The 22,817-nt window shown below is 41.1% G+C and overlaps 2 protein-coding genes across 9 annotated transcripts in view; one reads left to right on the forward strand and one right to left on the reverse strand.

Annotated features, from left to right (window-relative positions):
* Nucleotides 1-372: 372 nt before the first annotated feature.
* LOC115156080 (uncharacterized protein C7orf57) lies at nt 373-12,603 on the reverse strand. Of its 2 annotated transcripts, XM_029703350.1 has the most exons (9): nt 12,461-12,603; nt 12,180-12,232; nt 11,783-11,953; nt 11,441-11,549; nt 10,802-10,898; nt 10,126-10,205; nt 2,827-2,865; nt 1,224-1,315; nt 373-860 (listed from the first exon to the last, which is right to left on the reverse strand). In XM_029703350.1, exons 2-9 carry the CDS (start codon nt 12,214-12,216, stop codon nt 847-849), a joined length of 639 nt encoding a protein of 212 aa, XP_029559210.1. In that variant the 5' UTR covers nt 12,217-12,232; nt 12,461-12,603; the 3' UTR covers nt 373-846. The 2 variants fall into 2 exon arrangements, with proteins under 2 accessions (XP_029559210.1, XP_029559211.1); XM_029703351.1 differs by lacking the exon at nt 2,827-2,865.
* Nucleotides 12,604-15,183: 2,580 nt separating this feature from the next.
* Nucleotides 15,184-22,817, forward strand: part of LOC115156083 (activin receptor type-1) — a 41,379-nt gene continuing 33,745 nt past the window's right edge. The window contains exon 1 of one of the 7 annotated variants that reach the window (XM_029703353.1): nt 15,184-15,556. Coding sequence is in view for 1 of the 7 variants with exons in the window: in XM_029703352.1 (XP_029559212.1) it covers nt 21,173-21,192 (20 nt within the window). In the remaining 6 variants the exon portion in view is untranslated. Of the gene's footprint in view, nt 15,557-19,484; nt 19,587-19,697; nt 19,810-21,059; nt 21,193-22,817 lie in introns of those variants that run through there. The other 6 variants (XM_029703355.1, XM_029703358.1, XM_029703354.1 and 3 more) reach the window with 6 other exon arrangements.

The following is a 22,817-nucleotide window of genomic DNA, read 5'->3' on the forward strand; positions in this document are numbered from 1 at the left end:
CAGAATCCTGGGCATCACATGACATTCAGGTTCGAAAGCAATTGAGCGTGTACAAATATTTGACTACGTGTGCGTATCAATAAAATACATTATTTTAACCACTTTTTTCTGCTATGCCTCATATCCTAGTCATTCATTTAAGCGTTACGAGGAGGATTATATTTCATATTCACTTTGTATCCTGTGTCAATTACATCCGTAGAACAACTTCTACTATGATGACGGTGGTAAAGAGGATAAATTCATAAGAGACCGCAGGTCTCTGTAGCAATCCGGCTATGGGTCACATTTCAACAAATACATGTCTCGATGCCATTTCAAAATGGCGACGAGTGCTTCATTGAGCACATAAAGAGAATGACAACAAGTCCACAGTTTATGCACAACACATTTATTTTTAAACAGAAATCTTTATAGCAACCACAGAGGCACAAAAAAAGACACTTCAAAACAGCAGCCATTTTTAGAGGAGCCCCTCTAAGCCATAGACGCCTTTTAAAAGCAAACCATCATTCCAAAAAAACTACTACAACAGACGAACAAGAGCATAGCTCAGGGTATTACATTAAGTTTGTGTTACAGTGCAAATGCAGTTCATTAGCAACAACTTCAGGTACAGAACGGGTCTGTGAGCGCAAACTAACGTACAATCTAATTTTGCAATTGTGTGTACTTCTTGGAACAAGCACACACGTAGGTGGAATAACAAGAGTCCTATAACTCTAACCAAAGTTAACTGCTTTAATTGACCTATAGTATAAGTGGTTTTGAACAGGCAAACCCCGGTGAAGGAACGTTGTGGAGGTGAACATTGAGTCAGTCGTCCTCAACTGCCTTTGCTCCTTTCTACTCCTTGGAATCTGCAGGGATACACACAGGTTCATTTGTGTGCGTGTGTGTGTTTCCCCACACATTTTGATTTGCCGTCCCATCACATGATCACTGACAACAATGCATTAATAATGCAAGCCAGGATTAAAATGTTCCCATGTCTGAATGGTTCATGCATTGTAATTTTGCAACTCTACTTCGGTGCCCCATGTATCAATTCTGTAGATCTGTACATTATTTACTGTCCCATAAAAATCAATACACGACTTCATATTCATTCAATATTTCATTAGTTAGTCAATGTGCTTCTGAGCAATGAGACAAAATTGCCAAATGGATTCAAATGATCTTGAAGTTCGAACATCAAACCACAGTCACTAACAGCTACTTACTTGATGAATGCGTATTGGGTGCTCCTTTCTTGTCCTCTAAATAGCCGAAGCTCAAGAGCGTACCCATGTTGACAGGGGTCGAATTCTGAGATCTGCAAGACCAAAAGGCAAGCATTTAAATTACAGAGGGGGGGGGGGCAAAATGTGGTCTAAACAAAATGCGGAAACAAAACATGAAAATCATTGAGCATTTAGATCTAGCCGAGGGCTCACAACAACCATAAAACTTCACAACAATCATAAAACAGTGGGAGAATCGGTCAGCTGATGATAACATTGATACGGTGAAGGGGAGTAAAATCAACAGCAAACATTGAATTTGGACTGAAAAACACTTACCTCTAACTGAGACACAGTCGAGCTAATAATTAAATAAAATGTTTTTATACACTCTTCCAATTTTAACATGTTCTGTTATTCATTATGGTTCTAAGAATGGACTGACTGTGTAGCCGTGGCTATTTGCTATCTCTGATGTCATGCTTTATGCTTAGAAGAGACATCTCTGGTTCATGTAGGCCGTCATTGTAAATAAGAATGTTCTTAACGGACTTGCCTAGTTAAATACAAAATTTTAATGTGTGACAGGTCGTCACAGGTCACTGACAGGTGCCAAATGTAAAAAAAGAAACATTTGCACAATGACTTGCATTGTGGAGTAATACTATTTGAAGCTAGCGATCTGTTTGTGTTGATGTATTGGTTCATAAAGCTAACCGAGCGGGACGACTTGTGAGGACATCTGTGCTCTTTGAGCAGTATTGCAGCCAGACACGTAGGCATTGGCCCATAGAGTTAAACTTGTTTTGCATGGACATTGCCATTGAGGCCTTCCACCATTTTAAGCAGTCAACTGGGTGGGGATTCGTATGGGTGGGTGCGATCAACCAATAAATCAGAGCATTCTCTACTTCTTCAAAATGGGTTAACTATGGTTAGTACATTTCTTTAAGCTATATCAACACCATCTTAGTGGCCACAATAAATCAATGACAAGGTTTGGTTCAGGACGTCAGCACTCTTGGCGGTAAATCACCAATATTAGCGTTGTATTTTTTCAAACACAAAAGAAGAAGAAAATGGACTACTTCAAAAGAGCCTTAATGGCGCTACCCGTGCTGTCACAGACGCCATAACGGGGCAGATACAAAGATGTGTCCTTTAACTCTATGCATTAGCCACATCACATGGGCCTTATCCATTCTTTAAAAAGTGTGGGGGAGAAGTTTTTGGGTAGTGCAATATTGTATGAGAACTACGGAAGCCAGGTCCAAGACTACCACAGTGAATATTGTCAGCACATTGTCACTCCAGAAGCTTACAGATTTAAAAATGGTGTAATCTGGGATATTTGTAGCCGATTTAGGTCACAAATTAATGATATGAGGCTTATACCTACTGATGTTTGAATAACATAACTTGACTCACGAGCTTGTGAGAAAAAAACAGTCTTAACCCTTCATAACTCAACATCTAATGTTTACTCCAGTGTTTTTAAACAAGTGACTTCGTTAATAATGTATAGCTTCAGAAATGGTCAAAATTATATTGATGTTATCATTGAATTGCATCCAAAGTGGTCTGTAAATGTTAAAATAGTTACTTTTCTTCAGCCCCATCAATTGGTAGCGGGGCTGCTGGGCTGAAACACAAAATAGACCAGGAGTGTAGCTTTAATTAACACTCATAAAAATGGTTGTGCTTGCTCAAAATTAACCTACTTTTCACATTGCAGTCTACTTTCACATTTACCACATAACATACACATTTCTCTTCACCCATTTGATTTGCTTCCATGAATGAAGAAATACAATACAAATGTCTAATTTTACAGAGGGGGGGGGCAATGACTAGCCAATGACGAGACATGCATCTCCTCCTTGTGGCTCCCTGTCCCACACACACACACCTGTTACTGAAATTGTTCTCATGAAACAATAATCTGTACACACACACACACTGTACAGCGGGGTCCAAAAGTATTGACACCCTTGAAAAAGATTAGCAAAGATGACTGTATAAAAATAATTCAAGTAAATTCAAAATTACATTATTTGATACTAATAAGGCCCAATAAATCAGCAAAATAGATTTTGTTTAACAAGTAATATAAATAGCCCCATAAGGCCAAAGATCCACCACCATAATTGAGTAGGTATGCAGTTATTTTCTGCCCATTCATTCTCATTGATGCCAACCCCACCACTGGTGTGCGTGGCTAAAGACCTCTATCTTCATGTCATCCAGCAAATGTAAACACCTGGAGTTTGTTAAACGGCATTGGCACTTGGATTGGAACTGATGCTATGGTCAGATGACATGAAAATAGAGCTCTGGCTACGCACACCAGTAGTGGGTTTGGCGTCGAAATTGGTACTGTATTAGTATTCCCATTAGCTGTTGCAAAAGCAGCAGCTACTCTTCCTTGGGTCCACACAAAACATGACATAATACAGAACATTATTAGACAAGAAGAGAACTACATAAAACATTTTTTAAAGGAGAGGCGTATCAATACCTACACACAAACTATCTAGGTCAAATAGGGGAGAGGCGTTGTGGCATGAGGGGTTGCATGATCTGCTTTTAAAAATAAAACAGGTTTGCTGTTTATTTGAGCCATTTGAGAGAACGGAGTTTCATGCAATAATTGTTCTGGATTTGAGGACTGTCTGGTGGGGTAAGTGTGTGTAAGTTTACTATGCAAACAATTTGGGATTCTTAACACATTGTTTCTTATAAAAAGAAAAAGTGATGCAGTCAGTCTCTCCTCAACTCTTAGCCAAGAGACCGGCATGCATAGTATTTATATCAGCCCTCTGATTACAATGAAGAGAAAGACGTGCCGCTCTGTTCGGGGCCAGCGGCAGCTTAACTAGGTCTTTCCTTGCAGCACTCGACCACATGACTGGACAATAATCAAGATAAGACAAAACTAGAGCCTGCAGAACTTGCTTTTTGGAGTGTGGTGTCAAATAAACAGAGCATCTACTACCGACAGACCTCTCCCCATCTTTACACCCATTGAATCTATATATGTTTTGACCATGACAGTTTACAATCTAAGGTAATGCCAAAGTAATTTAGTCTCCTCAACTTGTTCAACAGCCACACCATTCATTACCAGATTCAGCTGAGGTCTAGAACTTATGGAATGATATGTACCAAATACAATGCTCTTAGTTTTAGAGATGTTCAGGACTAGTTTATTACTGGCCACCCATTCCAAAACAGACTGCAACTCTTTGTTAAGGGTTTCAGTGACTTCATAAGCTATGGTTTCTGATGCGTATGGTTGAATCATCAGCATACATGGACACAAATGCTTTGTTTAATGCCAGATCATTGGTAAAAAAAAAGAAAAGAGTACAGGGCCTAGAGAGCTGCCCTGCAGTACACCACATTTTCCATGTTTTACATTAGAGAAGCTTCCATTAAAGAAAACCCTTTGAGTTCTATTAGATGGATAGCTCTGAATCCACGGTATGGCAGCGGTTGAAAAGCCATAACAGGTTATTGTCAATAATATCAAAGGCTGTACTGAAATCTAACAGTACAGCTCCCACAATTTTCTTATTATCAATTTATTTAAACCAAATCAGTAATTTGTGTCAGTGCAGTACATGTTGATGCCCTTCTTTATAGGCATGTTGAAGGTCTGTTGTGAATTTGTTTACAGAGAAATATCATTGTATTTGGTCAACAACCAAAAAAATCCAATAGTTTGCTAAGAGCTGGCAGCAAGCTTATAGTTCTGCTGTTAGAACCAGTAAAGGCCGCTTTACCACTCTTGGGTAGCGAAATTACTTTGGCTTCCCTCCAGGCCTGAAGACAAAGACTTTCCTCTAGGCTCAGATATGGCAGATAGCTGACTCTATAGCCATCCCCATTAGCTTTCCATCTAAGTTGTGAATGCCAAGAGGTGTCATTATTGATCAATAACATTTTTTCCACCTCTCCCACACCAACTTTGCAAAATTCAAACCTGCATTGCTTTTCTTTCATTATTTGTTTTTTTATGCATGAATAAGATGGCTCATTGTCATCGTTTGCATTTCCTGCCTAAATTTGCCCACTTTGCCAATGAAGTAATCATTCAAATAATTGGCAACATCAAATGGTTGTGATGAATAAGCCATCTGATTCGATGAAAGATGGAGGTGAATGTCTTTCTGCCCATAATTTAATTGTTACATCATTCTTTATATCATTGATCTTGGCTTCATAATACAGTGTCTTCTTTATGTTGAGTTTAGTTACAATTTCTCAATTTGCAGTAGATCAGATGTGCAGCCAGACTTATTAGCCCCCCCATCATCTCTTCAACTATACAGTTTTTCAATTCCTCATCAATCCATGGAGCCTTAACAGTTCTAACAGTCAGTTTCTTAACAGGTGCATGTTTATCAATAATTGGAAGAAGCAATTTCATAAATTCATCAAGTGCAGCGTCTGGATGCTCCTTATTAATCACATTTTATTTAACTAGGCAAGTCAGTTAAGAACAAATTCTTATTTACAATGACGGCCTAGGAACAGTGGGTGAACTGCCTTGTTCACATCAGACCAACAAATATTTTTAACATCTACATAAGAGTCACAGCAAAATATTTTGTATGATCTCTTATACACTTATAAGCCCAGCTTTTGGAACTTTGGCTTTCCTGGATGTAGCCACTATATTGTGATCACTGCATCAAAAGTTGTACAATATTAGTAAAAATGTGGATGAGCTTGTTCCTGTAGTGTTTGTAAACACCCTGGTAGGTTGATTAATAACCTGAACCAGATTACAGGCACTGGTTACAGTGAGAAGCTTCCTCTTGAGCGGACAGCTTGATGAAAACCAGTCAATATTCAGGTCCCCAAGAAAGTAGACCTCTGTTTACAACACATACACTATCCCGCATTTCACACATATTATTTAGATACTGACTGTTAGCACTTGGTGGCCTTTAGCAAAACCCTAAACGAAAAGGCTTTAGATGTGCCAAGTGAACCTGCAACCACAACACTTCAATAACACTTGCCATAAGATCTTCTCTAAGCATTACAGGGATATGGCTCTGAATATATACAGCAACACCTCCCCCATAAGCATTTCTGCCTCTTCTATATATCCTTGTATTGCTACTGCTGTATCATCAAATGAATTACCTAACTGAGTCTCAGAAATGGCTAATATATGAATGTTATTTGATGTTAGCAAGTTGATTTCATGAATCTTATTTCTAAGGCTACATCTATAAATATTGGCTATTTTCAGCTCCTGGGTAGCTTATCAGAGATACACATAATACTGAAAAGAGCAAACAAAGCAAGAGAAAAAATATATACATTAAGCAGTCCATTAATCAATTGGTGTGTGTGTTGCGGGGTTGAAGCTACGAACCCATAGGCTTGGCTCAAGCATCCCTTCCAGGCTTCTGGGAGGGAGGGTGGACAATGAGCCTGTCATAGCGATATAAGCAATGTCCCCACGCGCTCTGGCAGCTTTCATGGCTGGGATCAGTTCTTTCCTCTTCTGGCACACAGCTTCAGGATAGTCCTCGTTGAGGAAGACGTTTGGTCCTCCCGAGTTCTTGGCTCTTTCCAGAACAGAACCTCAGGAACTCGACCACTATCAGCCTGGGCCTGTCACCTGGGCCTGTCACCTGGGCCGGTGGTGGATTTTCCAGTCATGTGGGCGCGCTCCACCTCAATCTTCCTGGGGTCCATCTTGAATTTCTCAGAGATAATTTCCCTCACTTGGTCCTCAGACTCTGTCCAGGTCTCATGTGGAGATTCTGCAATTCCATCCACAACCATGTCGTCCCGCCTTGGATAAATCTCGAGGGACAGTCGTCATTGTTATCATGGATTCACACACAGAACTGATGTCCTCTCTCAATGATTTACTGATTGCTGTCATCTTGCCGTTTTCCTGTTTAAACTCATCGAGCTGACCCTGGGAGAACTGCAAACTGTTCTTCAGGTCCTGGACCTCTCTGGTCAGATGGTCCATTCTTTTATTAGTTGAATCCACCAATATTTGGACAAAACACAAGCTATTTTCTTGTTGTTGTAACAACTGCTTGTAGAACACTTTGATTCACGTGTGATAGAGAAACACCACTGTCCTTAACGGTTGTCCAACTGGCTTTGGTCTTTGTCATGGTGGCGTGAAACGTAGGATACGCTGTTACTCCTCACAGTTCCAGACAGGCCAGGTCACAGGGAAGATTGAAAATAAACAGCAGGGATCTAGACAGCCACAAACCCGGGACAATCCATGGCCCCAGTCACAATGGCTAACCGCATTGCGAGCTGCATTCAAGCCCTCAAGAAAATCCAGCTAGCAGCTAGGCTAACTGCTATGCCAAATAGCTTGTTAGACCAATCCTTGGTCAACAGGACCACTGGACAGAGACTAGCAGTCCCAGCAACTGATGCCAACTGCGTCGCAGGATCCAAGAACTAAGACTTTCAATACACTTTCAAAACAACAAACTTTTCAAAACAATAAAACCGAGCTCTCCCTCGTTCCGCGTTCAGAGAGTCATCTGAGCCCCTGTATGAGAACGCATAAGCAAAAAAAAGACTCCCTTACCTACTGTAAAATATGGTGGTGGATCTTGTTATGGGGCTATTTTGATTCCACTAGTCCTAGGGCCCTTGTTAAGGTCAATGTCATTATGAACTTTACCCAGTACCAGGACATTTTGGCCAAAAATCTGGTTGCCTCTGCCAGGAGACAAACTTGGCCGCAAGTAGATCTTCCAGCAAGACAATAACCCCAAACACACATGATTTTTAATGATATTCAAAAAATGTTTTTAAATATATCAAATTTTCCAAGAATTTGTTCTTAGGAAACTGATTAAATGCATTTGTTGCCAAACAGAAACGCTGTGCAATAGTGACACTGCAATTCAAGTGGGAGGGGTCTGGAAGTCATATCCAAAAGATAGTGAAATAATTTGTAATTTTGGCAAAATGTCTGTAATAGTAATTCTGTAATTTTTAAGATAACATATAGCCAATGTTTTTATATATATATGCATGCATGCATGCATGCATGCATAATACAATTCTGTTTAATATTTATAATATTATACAGTGCATTCAGAAAATATTCAGACCCCTTGACTTTAACATTTTGTTACGTTACAGCCTTATTCTATAATGGATTAAATAAATACAAAAATCCTCAATCTACACAAACTACCCCATATTGACAAAGCGAGAACAGGTTGACATTTTTTCACATTTACTACAAATAAAACACAAATACCGTATTTACATAAGTATTCAGACCCTTTGCTATGAGACTCGAAATTGAGCTCAGGTCATCCTGTTTCCATTGATCATCCTTGAGATGTTTCTACAACTTGGAGACCACCTGTGGTAAATTCAAATGATTGGAAATGATTTGGAAAGGCACACACACCTGTCTGTATAAGGTTCCACAGTTGACAGAGCACGTCTGAGCAAAAACCAAGCCATGAGGCCAAAGGAATTGTCCTCAGGCCTCCGAGACAGGATTGTGTCGAGGCACAGATCTGGAGAAGGGTACCAAAGAATTTCTGCAGCATTGAAGGTCCCCAAGAACACAGTGGCCTCCATCATTCTTAAATTGAAGAAGTTTGGAACCACCAAGACGCTTCCTAGAGCGGGCCGCCTGGCCAAACTGAGCAATCGGGGGAGAAGGGTCTTGGGTCAGGGAGGTGACCAAGAACCCGATGGTCACTCTGACAGAGCTCCTGAGTTCCTTTGTGGAGATGGGAGAACTTTCCAGAATGACAATCTCTGCAGCACTCTACCAATCAGGCCTTTATGGTAGAGTGGCCAAACAGAAGCCACTCCTCAGTGAAAGGCACCGCCCGCTTGGAGTTTACCAAAATGCACCTAAAGACTCTCAGACCATGAGAAACAAGATTCTCTGGTCTGATGAAACCAAGATTGAACTCTTTGGCCTGAATGCCAAGCCTCACGTCTGGAGGAAACCTGGCACCATCCCTACGATGACTGGGAGACTAGTCAGGATCGAGGCAAAGATGAACAGAGAAAAGTACAGAGAGATCCTTGATGAAAACCTGCTCCAGAGTGCTCAGGACCGCCGACTGGGGCGACAGGACCACATTCCAACAGGACCATGACACTAAGCACACAGCCAAGACAACGTAGGAGTGGCTTCGGGACAAGTCTCAATGCCCTTGAGTGGCCCAGTCAGAGCCCGGACCTGAACCGGATCGAACATCTCTGGAGAGACCTGAAAATAGCTGTGCAGCAACACTCCGATTCCAACCTGACAGAGCTTGATAGGATCTGCAGAGAAGAATGGGAGAAACCCCCCAAATACAGGTGTGCCAAGCTTGTAGCGTCATACCCAAGAGGACTCAAGGCTGTAATCGCTGCCAAAGGTGCTTCAACAAAGTTCTGAGTAAAGGGTCTGAATACTTATGTAAATGTGATTTTTCAGTTTAGTATTTTTAATACATTTGCAAAAATTTCTAAAAACCTGTTTTTGCTTTGTCATTATGGGATATTGTGTGTAGATTGTGGAAAAAAACTATTTAATAAAATGTTAGAATAAGGTTGCAACATAACAAAATGTGGGAAAAGTCAAGGGGTCTGAATACTTCCGAAGGCACTGTACATCATTCATTGTATTCTCACAGTATAAATAATCCCCTATCATTAACAATCAATAGGAATTACATACTGAAGTAATGTGTTTGAAATCTCTTTCTATTTGACATTGATTATTTGAATGTATATGACTGAGTTTTTGAGCCTATAATAAAGTTACATATTGTCAAGTTGCCCAAGCTGTCTGGAGGCACAACTCTGCTGTGCATGAAAAATATAACATTGCCATCTTGTGGATATATGGTGCAAATATTTCAAAGGGCGTACTCACGTTTTCTTGAAATTGCCTGCTGCCTCTTCGTTCTTTCCTGATGCTAAGGACAAGTTCTCCATTTGGCTGTTGGGAGATATCTGACAATAAAAACAAAGTGTCTTGAATAGTCATTTATCATCTGGAATCACGTCAGGATTGAACAGAGATGAAAGATGTATTGAACAAGAGATGAAACCCCCTATTTCAGTTGGCAACGCTCGGCCTCTATTGGACATACTAGGTCACTTTCTACTCTATCCATGCAACTGCAAGAGAGGAATCTTATAAATCTAGAATCATTTAAATATGGTAAACGTCAGTGACAATTTGATGCTAACCAAATACATTTCACCAACAATGGTGGACATAGCCAAAGATGGTGGTTAAGTGGTTGGTTATAAGTTCTCTGGATACGGTAGGTGTTAAGCCAGAGAACTCTATTCCTTGTTAGCTAATACCATTTTACTGCACCAAAAACATTTACCTTTTCATGATACTAGGCAGGTGATATAATGCTGACAAAAAAAGTCAATGTCTGACATAGATCAGTAAATCTAGATCTAAACAGGTCTGTCTGCATACTGTACTTCAAACACCTAAGAATAAAGTATAAACTCAATTTATAGTGGCACAATAGGAAGGGTGTAATATTGTTACAGTTGCTTTAGGAAATTGCAAGGATTTCTCCCTTCACCTTCTCTTTGTCATCAAAGTCCCTTTCCCAAGTTGACTTATTATCACTCCCAAAAGGAGCATTAGTTGACATGTAGTTTTGGAAACTCTCAGTTGGGCTGGAAGAAAGAAAAATGGACAAATAACCCATTTTACTAGTAGACTTATCTGGTATAACAGGGCTGCGTTCAGCAGGACTCAACGGTGTGCAATGTTTGATACAACGGAGACGGTGCTGTTCTGAACGACCAGTTGAAGAACGTTGTGATGATAATGGTGGCCCAGAGGGTGACCGTGTATACACTACAGTGTGCTGCATGAGTTTTCAAATGGTGACCACACCCATATTGATCTGACCACACTTCGCCACAACCACCAAAAGGGAGCAAACATACAAAGGCTGTTGAAGGAAAGTGCACTGTGAGGGAAACGTGTTATTCGGTACAAACATCACGCAATGTAGCAAAACATTTAATAAACTGAACACACCCCTGTTTTTCAATAGGGTACATGCCATACAACCACAAACAAATATGCAATTTGCATGGTTAATGCAAACAATCCAACTTGGCCTAGACAAGTAGACAAAAAATTACTAGCTAACACAGACATTTTTTTTTTATTCCACACTGTCATTACTCTCATTTTAATTTGCCTTTACCTTGCTTGCTCTTTAGCTTTTGGAGAACCAGAGAACCAGTTAGGAGCCTTGTAAGATGATGCAGAGTTAGGTTTGGTGTCCAAGTTGGTCTCCTCATGCCACAATAAACCTGTAAATGATGAGAAGAACTTGGCTATCCATTTTGTATACTAGCCATTTGCTCGTTAGCTCGCTAGCTAACGTTAGTAGTCTCGCGTGGCAATCCTTCCAATTATCTAGATGGGTGTGTCATTTTCCTATTTCCACAGATAACGTTATATCTAGCTATCTGACTTTATTTCCACAGATGAAAGGATAGGTAATGTGTGATATTTCCCGTTTAAAACAGAATATCGTTTTTACCCCTCTGTCCTCCTTGTTTAGCCAGTTTAGTATAAGCAGAATCGGACTCATTAACTCCCGTACGGCGCCCTTTACTCCTCTCCTCAGGACCATTGTTAGCATCTTCAGACAGCCCAGGAATCTGGGACGTCGGGGCAGCTTTTGTTGAACAATCATCACCATTGTTAACGTCTAAAAACACAAACACAATCTTATGCCTCGCTTCAAGCTCGCTAGGTACTTCAACTAACACATTCACCTGGTACATTTTTAGAGATGCTCGTTTATCATTTGAGATGTAGCTAGACAAATAGTACTGGGCCTTCACTGCTAACGTTAGTATAACGGTAACAGTTAGTTAGTAAAAATAAATGTTGGTCAACTTTGCACATTTGAAGACCCTCTGTAAGTTACTTGCCATCGTTGTTTTGTCGGTGATCTGTGTCAGTGTCCATGTCTAATGTTGTCTTTCTGATGGAAAAAGAACGCAGTACATTGTCATCCTTGCCAACACTGCTGGCCAAATGGCTAGTCAGTTAGCTACCGTTAGCTTAGCAATAAGGCGTTGCCAGCTAGCATTAACTAGTTCAACGCAAGCGAACAGTAACAGTATAGGTGGTCGTTTAAGCACATGGATGTATGTGTGGGTAACTAGCAAGGCGATGTGATGTTCAGGAATCATTGCAAAACATTACTTACATCTCCAGCTATACAGCGGTTGCAAATCTGGACACTGGCAAAAAGCGCGGAGAAAACCGAGTATGGGTTTAGAGCTAGCTTGCAACGAGTGACAAGACAAACGTCCGACTGTGCCCAACAGACTGTGCCCAAAGTTTTGTTACCATGGAAACAGGGCTGGGACATTGACATTTTAGGGACGTGTTCAAGAACCACCGGTCGTGAATGGGTTTAAAAACAGAAATGATGTGAAATTCCTTTCAATCAGAGCTGAGTTTTTTTTTGTATGTTTTACAGTTTATTAAATGGAAATAAAGATATTGAAATTATGAATAATCCACCCAACACTTTATTTGCAAGTTACTTTGTAAAATAATAGTCTAGACATCAAAACTATGAAATAACACCTATGGAATCATGTAGTAACCAAAAAAGTCCAAATACATTTTAGATTTTAGAATCTTCAAAGTAGCCACCCTTGACGACAGCTTTGCACACTCTTGGCATTCTCTCAACCAGCTTAACCTGGAATGTTTTTCCGACAGTCTTGAAGGAGTTCCCACATATGCTTGTTGGCTGCTTTTCCTTCACTCTGTGTTCCAACTCATCCTTAACCATCTAAATTGGGTTGAGGTCAGGTGATCTGATGCAGCACTCCATCACTCTCCTTCTTGGTCAAATAGCCCTTACACAGCCTGGAGGTGTGTTGGGTCATTGTCCTGTTGAAAAACAAATGATAGACACTCATCACACAGCAGACACTCTTATCCAGAGCGACTTACATACATTTTTTTTTTCCTGTGCTGGCCCCCCATGGGAATCGAACCCACAACCCTGGCGTTGCAAACACCATGCTCTACCAACTGAGCTACAGGGAAGGCTACTAAGCGCAAACCAGATGGGATGGTGTATCGCTGCAGAATGCTGTGGTAGCCATGCTGGTTAAGTGTGCATTGAATTCGAAATAAATCACTGACAATGTCACCAGCAAAGCATCATCACACCTCCTCCATGCTTCATGGTGGGGGCCACACATGTGGAGATCATCCGTTCATCTACTCTGTGTCTCACAAAGACATGGTGGTTGGAACCAAAAATCTCAAATTTTGACTCATAAGACCAAAGGACAGATTTCCACCAGTCTAATGTCCATTGCTCGTGTTTCTTGGCCCAAGCAAGTCTCTTCTTATTATTGGTGTTCTTTAGTAGGGGTTTCATTGCAGCAATTTGACCATGAAGGCCTGATTCACGCAGTCTCCTCTGAACAGTTGATGTTGAGATGTGTCTATTACTTGAACTCTGTGAAGCATTTATTTGGGCTGCAATCTGAAGTGCAGTTAACTCTAATGAACTCATCCTCTGCAGCAGAGGGGTCTTCTTTTCCTGTGGCGGTCCTCATGAGAGCCAGTTTCGTTATAGCGCTTGAATTTTCCAGATTGACTGACCTTCATGTTTTAAAATAATGACGGACTGTCATTTCTCTTTGCTTATTTGAGCTGTTCTTGCCATAATATGGACTTGGTCTTTTACCAAATAGGGCTATCTTCTGTATACCACCCCTACCTTGTCACAACACAACTGATCGGCTCAAACACATTAAGAAGGAAAGAAATTCAACAAATTAACTTTTATCAAGGCACACTTGTTAACTGAAATGCATTCCAGGTGACTACCTCATACATTTAACATTTACATTTAAGTCATTTAGCAGACGCTCTTATCCAGAGCGACTTACAAATAGGTGCATTCACCTATAATATCCAGTAGAACAAACACTATACAATAGTGCATCTAAATCCTTTAAAGGGGGGGGGGGGGGGTTAGAAGGATTACTTTATCCTATCCCAGGTATTCCTTAAAGAGGTGGGGTTTCAGGTGTCTCCGGAAGGTGGTGATTGACTCCGCTGTCCTGGCATCGTGAGGGAGATTGTTCCACCATTGGGGTGCCAGAGCGGCAAACAGTTTTGACTGAAGCTGGTTGAGAGAATGCCAAAAGTGTGCAAAGCTGTCATTAAGGCAAAGGGTGGCTACTTTGAATAATCTCAAATATAAAATATATTTTGATTTGTTTAACACTTTACTACATGATTTGATATGTGTTATTTCCGAGTTTTGATGTCTTCACTATTATACTATATATATATATATGTATATATTTTTTGTTATTGAAATATGATTATATATATATATATATATATATATATAAAAATAAAATAATAATAATCATATTTCAATTCCAAAAAAATATATATATATAAATATATATTTTATCTTCTTTATTTTTTGAAGACTTTCTAATTATACCTATATTACTCCTAGTCTTATGTTAGGCAAATTCCCCATGAATGGGCTTGCAATTTTAGCTTCGTACGAGCCATCCTGATCTTGCCAGCTCACATTGTTTCGCTAAACTCGCGAGATCAGGATGGTTCGTATGAGGCGATTGCAATGCAGCAGATGAAAATACATATTTATCTCCTCCCTTCTCTGATCTTATACGATTTGATAGGTGTAAGGTTTTATATATAAAATGACTCCTTGTATTTGTCTAAAGTAGCCTATTCAGGGATTTTTTTCTTGAATGTAAGTCTCATGGATGAGAATTTGTTGAACATAGGCTATAATGTTTTCCTTACATGCATGTTTTGCAATACAGATATGAGATTACTGAAAATGAATACATTTCAAATTCAAATATCATAGGTGACCGCCTACCTAGGTGGCTGGTGTGGGAATATGCGCAGAGGAAATGATGTTGTAATGGTCCTCTAATTACAGCGAGTTGCATGGCTACTTCCTCCTAGGAATTGTCGTAGCGTAGCTCCACTCCATAAGAATATCGAGTGAGGAACACCAAAGGTTATATGGTACGCTGGCCAAGTTACTGACCGCAACTTTGTATTACTTTGGATTATGAACGTTCGTTAAATTGTAACATTGTATCAAAGTCGAAGGGCAATGTCGGCTGAAACTGGAATCTTGCTTTTGAAGGAATCAAAACAAATAGGCTATTTTCGGTGAATTTTCGGGAGATGGCAGACTAGCCTGACTTGTGCTTTTAGCACATTCGGTTACGTCTGTGCGTCCTCAACGCACTTAGTAAGTTTTACATGTAAGGTAAGTTGTTTTTATATTTGTATATTTTATTTGGAACATGTAGCTACCTGTAGAGAGTCTTAGGCGTATTCTTTGGATTTGCGCGGATCCTAAATAGTACAAACGTAACCTGTAGCCTAGCTACAGCCTCAGTTTTCCCGATGGGAAAGTCAGTGGATGGCACTTTCAAGTCTCTCTCACAAACTTTAGGTCAACCAGAAAATTTTAATTTCTCTCTTTGAAATACCAGGCCTATAAACTATCCTTATGCCACCTTGTTTTTTCAATCTGGAAATAATATTTTTTTTCTGAAGGATAACATTTTTGTTATTTTTTTCTTCCAATAGATGGGAATGCCACAATAACCCAATAACCCAAACTCCCCTTATTAACTATGCAGATATCGCTTCGACAATTCCTGGCTACAAAAATTATAATAGTAAGCATAATTTCACTTTGTCACAAAACAAGCAAGTATAGTGTAGAAATATATTTTCCGTAACTAAAAAATATTGTATTTTCAGCTGTTTGAAGCTGGTGTACAAAACGGAAAGTAAAAGAGCAAATACGAAACTTAAGAACGGGAAGCATAGAACATATCTACCGCTTGTTAGACATGCTTTCAATGAGAATGACAGATCTATAACTCTTATTCCTATGTGAATTTGGTTGGGGCGCCCAAAAAGTTACATATTGCAGCTTTTAACCGAATCAAATAATGTAATGGCAAGATCTAGATAGTAGGCTACATCTGGATTTGTTTACTGCAGGCAATCAGCAGCAGAAACAGTATCAAAGCGTATTCCCCACCCCCGTTTCAGTAAAAGGCTGAGGGATGGGGTTGGAGTAATGTAACCAATCTCAAATGTATAGACAGCTATGGATGCAAGGACTGACCATCCATGATATCAACATTACAGTTTTAACCATGTTTTGGGGCTACATAGAGTTTGTTTACATTTAGTTGTTTACAAACATGGGAGTAAAACAAGTTTCTGTCTTGAGTTCTTAAGGTGTAGGACAATTGAACTCAGCTCATGAGACAAGTTTTATTCTTCAAGAATCAATGGGTGCATATCATTACTTTATTATACCAAAAATGGATGTAGCAATTGCGGATTGCCCCTTTAACTTCTTACTGCTGCAACTTTATGCTCAGGGGTTGGTCATTTGTAGGTGCAAAATGACATCCAGTTTTCATGTTGTTAGTGTGCCTTTGTCATGTAGACTTTGTTAGGAGCACCACTCCTTGATTGTGTGCCTCCATCAACCCCATGCTGGGCAATAAGAAGACATAAGAAGACACAATACATACTTCCCGACATTGGGGAAAATTGGTATTTATCCCAGATTTTTACCAGGTACATTGACTGAGAACACCCACCTTCTCATTTACATCAATGACCTGGGGAATAGTTACGGGGGGGATGAATGAGCCAATTGGAAGCTGCGGATGATTAGGTGGCCATGATGGTATGAGGGCCAGATTGGGAATTTAGCCAGGACACCGGGGTTAACAACCATACTCTTAAGATAAGTACCTTGGGATCTTTAGTGACCACAGAGAGTCGGGTCACCTGTTTTAACGTCCCATCCGAAAGACGATCCCGTTCGAAAAACGTTGATTGCTACCTGATAGTTCACGGTTCACTTCTTTGTGTGCTTTAATTTAAAAGAGGACCGTAGAAGAGCATGCACAGACAACACACTATCTAAGGACTTTTGGCCTCACTTGGGCTGCATTACATAATATTAACATTTCTGGTGCATCATATTGCTATGTATGTCCCTTCTACATAACACGTACAAGTCATTGGTATCACCATTTAGAGGGCCTGCTCTTTTTCAATAAACTTCTCAAAGCGGTTATATGCTCACATTGTCAGTTATTGGCTGTGAATGTCAATCACTTGTCCCTTAGTCGCTTTAATGGATTCTAGTTGATGAAACATCATCTCCTTACATCCCATTGGCATCAGTGTCTCTCTAGTGTGTCATAAAGAATCCAAGGTTAGCCTCCATTCTCATATGAGTCAAGAGTTCATGATGATGATGATGATGTTGTGTAAATGCTCAGCTGTCTAAGGTGACTAAGTTACCGTGGCGACTGTGTGAGATCATCGGGATTGGGTTAGGGGCAGGCAAGCCGCCTCCAATGTCGTTTTAGAGAATTTGGCAGTACGTCCGACCACCCTCAGAACCGCAGACCATGTGTAACCATGCTAGCCCAGGACCTCCACATCCGGCTTCTTCACCTGCGGGATCGTTTGAGGGTAGGGGGAGCGGGGTGCTGAGGAGTATTTCTGCACGTAATAAAGCCCTTTTGTGAGGGGAAAAACTCATTCTGATTGGCTGGGCCTGGCTCCCAAGTGGGTGGGCCTATGCCCTCCCAGGCTCAGCCATGGCTGCGACCCTTCCCTGTCATGTAAAATCCATAGATTAGGGCCTAGTGAACTTATTTCAATTGACTGATTTCCTTATGAACTGTAACTCAGCAAAATCTTTGACATTTTTGCATGTTGAGTTTTTATATATTTTGTCAGTATAATTGATAGAATTTGCTTTGATGAAAGTTCAGAATAGCAGAGCTGTGCTGGATGTTTGTACCTACTAATGGAGCTGTGTGAGTGAGTGGTTAGTGATCTGGAGAGTGTCTCGCTAGTTTAGCTGATTCCTTGCCTCTTCACTGAGGTCATGCTACCTTTGTGGGCGCCTGGTGAGCTCAGTGACTCGTGTCCTGGAGTCTGCTGATAAGCGGGCAGATAGCGGGACGTCAGCCTGGACGGAGACATGGGTCAGACCCAAGGGGCGCTCGGGGCTCCTGCTCTATTCAACTGAGGTGAAGGGTCTGACTTGATCTTGCCTGCTCACCCATAACGTCCTGATTAGCGCTCTTTCTCCAGTGTCCTTCCTGACAATGTAATCATTGTGCTTTGGGCCCAATGACACTGTGGTGAATGTTGGGAAAATCTCTGGTACGCTGCTCAGAAATGTAGCACTCCTTTTTTTTCATGAAGATGTTCATTTAAAGTAGTCACAGTTAACGAATCCGTTTAAAGCATTGGAACAGGTTTATTAAAGCTCTTGATGGTGGAACAAAACGTATTGTTGTAGCGATATTGTGCCAATGTGATTCTGGACATTACCATGTTTCTCTTATTACAGCTCCATTATGATTTTTCTAACTTTTTATTTAAATTTAAATTTTGGACGATTACCTACTAGATCAGGGTTTCCCAAACTTGGTCCTGGGACCCCCTTGGGTGCACGTTTTGGTTTCATCAAGCGTTGATGATTTGAATTGGCTGTGTAGTGCTAGGGCAAAAACCAAAACGTGGCCCCAGGACCGAGGTTGGGGAAACCCTGTACTAGATGATAGTAGATTACACTGTGAATCTCTAGATCCTCTTTGAGTCATGCTGGGCTGTTATGCCTGAGTACAACCAGCAGTGTTCTATTTTCTGATCAAGGCCATTTCAACACCAAGTGTTCATGTCGGGTTAGTGGGTTCAACATAACTCGTTTCTGACCCAACATGCTGTTTTAAACCGATTTTTCTAATTCTCTCCCATAATCATTACTTCCACATTACATGATATCCACTTTCTATCGGAGCAGATGTGCTGGCCTTTCCTCCCCAGATCCATTCTGCAGCTGCTCTTTCAGAGCACCGTAAAGTGCATAATTTGCCCACAGAGGCCTGAACAGTTCAGAAAACAGATACGAAAGCGAGAGAAGGGGAAACAGTCCTCCGACAGCAATCATTTCTCTGTACACAGTCATTTGGCTGTCAGAAACAGCAGGCAGTATAGGCTGGAACATTATGAGAGCAAAGCAGAGAGCGAAGAGCTTGCCTTGCTCTGTGTGAGAGAGAGAGAGAGAGAGAGAGAGAGAGCCATGACTGGCCTGCGGGAGGGTAAGGTTACACACACTGTCATTAACAACAGACTGCGCCGTCCACAGAGACACAGAGCTTCAAGTCTGAGCAGGAGTCTGGGGCTGGCTCAGGCGCAGTGGTGTAGGTAGATCCGTCTCAAATCAGCCTGGGAGGGTAAGAGAAGAGGTGTGTGGAACTGTGTGTGTGTGTGGTTGGTTGCATCCCTGTGTGTATGAATGTGCTTGTGTGGGAGGGAGGGAGGGACGGAGAAAAGGAGAGAGAGAGGGGGGGGGCAGGACTTGGCAGAGACTCCAGCAAAGGAGCAGCAATCTCTTTAAGGACCCATCAGCTGCGAGGCTGGCGCTGCTGACCATGTGTGCCCAGCGCTGACATGCGAGTAAGTTGTGCTTTTAATTTTCTATTTGGATTAGCAGTAGACTTGACAGTTGTGGAGGCGGTGGGGCTGCAGAGGAACACAGCATATTGGTCGCTTGGCCTGTTTCACCCTGGTGTCCACTGCTTTTTAGGACGTGGCCTCTGTCTGCATGTTATTTTTAGTCGAAATCCTTGAGCCTTTAATAATCATAAGCCTTGTGCAGCCGAAACATATTAGGATGAGTGTAACCTAGTCGTCTGGGGCCTGGCGGGCTCTGTAGCCTCGGCTCAGTGCGAGACAGGAAGTCAGACAGAGAATGACTGTGCCCCAGCTAGACTTTGGTCCTACTTCTGTGTGTGTCTGCTCCTGCTGCCTGGTGCCTCTCCTTTGGTGGCCCTCCAGTGGGTTATTGATTTCTGTTTCTATTCTCTGTGCAAATGTGGGTGAAAAGCAAATGGAGACGGGAGTCTGCCGTCTGCGCAGACTAGAGCAGACACAGATCCGCAGTGTTCCTGGCTCCTCGCTCTCCCATTACCCCGAGACTGCACTGGAGACAGTCTGCAATACACATTTTATGAGCGCTTCACTCGCTTCAGTGCCTTAATTGCTCAGCTGTTATGGGGGGGGGGGGAAGTTATGGCTCTGTTTGGTTTCTCTGCCCCCCCTTGCTCCCCATTCCTGGGCTTTGGAGTGGATGTCGAATACTAATAGAATTAAAGCTGCAATATGTTTTCTTGGGGAGGGTGATCCAACCAAATTTACATTGATCTGTCATTCTCATTGAAAGCAAGTCTTAAGATGCGGTAGATCTGTTCTATGTGCACTATTTCTATGCTTCCCGTACTTAACGTTTTATTTTTGTGTTTTGTACACCAGCTGAAAATACAATAACCTTGGTTATGGAAAATATATTTCAGTGGTTTAGATGGTACAATGATTCTCTATACATGCATGTTTTGTCATAAACTGAAATTAGGTGAACTATTAGAATTTTACAACCAGAAAATGGCAGAGCGATTTTTGCATAGTGTGCCTTTTTTTTAAAGGCTTGTAATTGCAGGTTCAATTCCCTAACATGCTGACTACACCGTCCACGCCATGGAGCACATGTTGATTTGTATCCATCCGCGCCAGACCCGATCATGACACGCAGGTTAAAATATCAAATCCAACTGTGAACCAACTACACTATATTCATTTGTCGAAACGCATGAAACATTCTTGGACATTTTAAAGATCGCTAGCTGTCGCAAGCTAGTTTGTCCTGGGAGATGAACATTGGGTTGTTATTTGACATGCATATTGTCCTCTTTTTAGCTGGTTCTTTGTTGAAGTTTGACCCGGAGTCTAGGGTGTCCACCCACTCTACCCGGAGGGGGTGAGAATGCGCATTGGTGATGAAATGTCAGTTCCTATGTTAAATATTTTACTAAGACAAATATGATTATTCATGTTCAAAATAGTTAAGTGGGTTATTTTTTCTAACATTTCATTAACAGTATATCCAAAAAGTCAAATTTTTGTAACCTAAGATATCTGATAATAAGCACCGAGGTGCAGCTTTCTCGCAGCAACCCTTTTTAAAGACTTTTGTGGTGGTCGTCTTCAAAGTTGTTTCTGCGGGTCGCAAAAAGCTGAATTAGCAAGACACGAGCTGAGTTAAATATAAAAGGCTTTGAAAATACAAAGCTAGTGGTATGCTCAGTGCTTTGTTGACATTTTCACAGAGATACGCTTGTTTTACTGAGATTTTTTGTTGTTGTAAAAGAACAGGAATTTCGCATTAATATGAAAATTGTATTCTAAAATATGAAAATATTACGTCGCGTCTCAAAATCAATATTGTTTTATGTCCTGTGGATCACAGAATAAAGATAATGGGGAAAGTGAGCAGGTCAGGCAATGTTCCCTCTAAACTGCGAGCGGTAGCCCCGAGCCTACCGAGCCAACGGACTGAACTTCACTCAACTGTCTAGCTAACCCTGTTAACACTATCAACGGTTACCTTTTACCGTGGCAAATGTGCTCGAATCAACTCGATATTAGCCACTTTCAATGCAACATATGGAAACCAAACGAACTATGCAAGAGATTCTGTTGTAGGCAGAAGACCGGAGTAGGATTCTATTACACTGACTCCCACGACACAGACCGGTGCGGCAGAACCAATCAGAGCTGTAGTAGGTCTATATGCAAATTCACCGTTGCCATATGTGGATCTGTGCTATTTACTTAGATCCGTCTGTGTTTACAGCTGTGGTTGTGAGCAGATGAGCTCGTTTTCAGATCAAAGCGAGAGCTACATGTAGCCATCTGTGTACATTTGTGTTATATATCCTTTGCTAGTTAGTGAGTTGTTATAGATCATTTGTAGTCGGCAATAGGGGAGCGATTGCTTCCTACAATAGCACAAAATGTACTTTTGAAAAGAGTCAGAAAGAGCTTTTTATGTCTTAAAGGGGCAGTGTTGTATTTTGAGACGGGCTTGAGTAAACTAAGCAGCCAATAGGCAGAGGGTAGGATCATTTGTCTGATTCTCTGTAATGATGGTATGGGAATAATAATGCGGTTTATTTTGTAAAGTGGTTTCTTGCATCAAACAACACAACGCCGTTTTCAGTCACCTCCTTGTCTGAAGGACAAGTGGATAAAGAGCATAATGTCAATCCCTGCATGGTTCTTTCAAAAGTCTCATGGGATGTAGACCTACATTGAACACCACACATTGGCTGACCCTATAGGGTGAATGCTAGTACAGCTATTTCCATGTTAAAATGTTATGGGATGCATTTTCTCCATTGTTTTTGATGGTAGGCCACTCTGATAGGTCTACATTATGATCAAATGGCCACAGCAGCCTACTTGGCCACTGTTATAACTTAGAGGGTACGGCCTCGGTGTTCACAGTAAACGTGCACTGGAAGTTGTACAGCATTTTCACAACGTTCAAGTTTTGTGCTCAGCAGACCTGAACATTTCTCTCAGTGCTCAGCCTAACTGACACTACGCAGTGCAATTTTTGGACCACT

The sequence above is a fragment of the Salmo trutta genome, chromosome 20 (genome assembly GCF_901001165.1).
Source record: "Salmo trutta chromosome 20, fSalTru1.1, whole genome shotgun sequence".
Lineage (NCBI taxonomy): Eukaryota > Metazoa > Chordata > Actinopteri > Salmoniformes > Salmonidae > Salmo > Salmo trutta.

Bases quoted from the DNA above. Each gene is read 5' to 3' on its own strand.
- LOC115156080 (XM_029703350.1), bottom strand. From the start codon at position 12,216: ATGGACACTGACACAGATCACCGACAAAACAACGATG. The intron at 10,899-11,440 runs GTAAAGGCAAAT...TCTTTCTTCCAG, and splicing joins AAAGCTAAAGAGCAAGCAAG to CCCAACTGAGAGTTTCCAAA. The intron at 10,206-10,801 runs GTGAAGGGAGAA...TTTTATTGTCAG, and splicing joins ACTTTGATGACAAAGAGAAG to ATATCTCCCAACAGCCAAAT.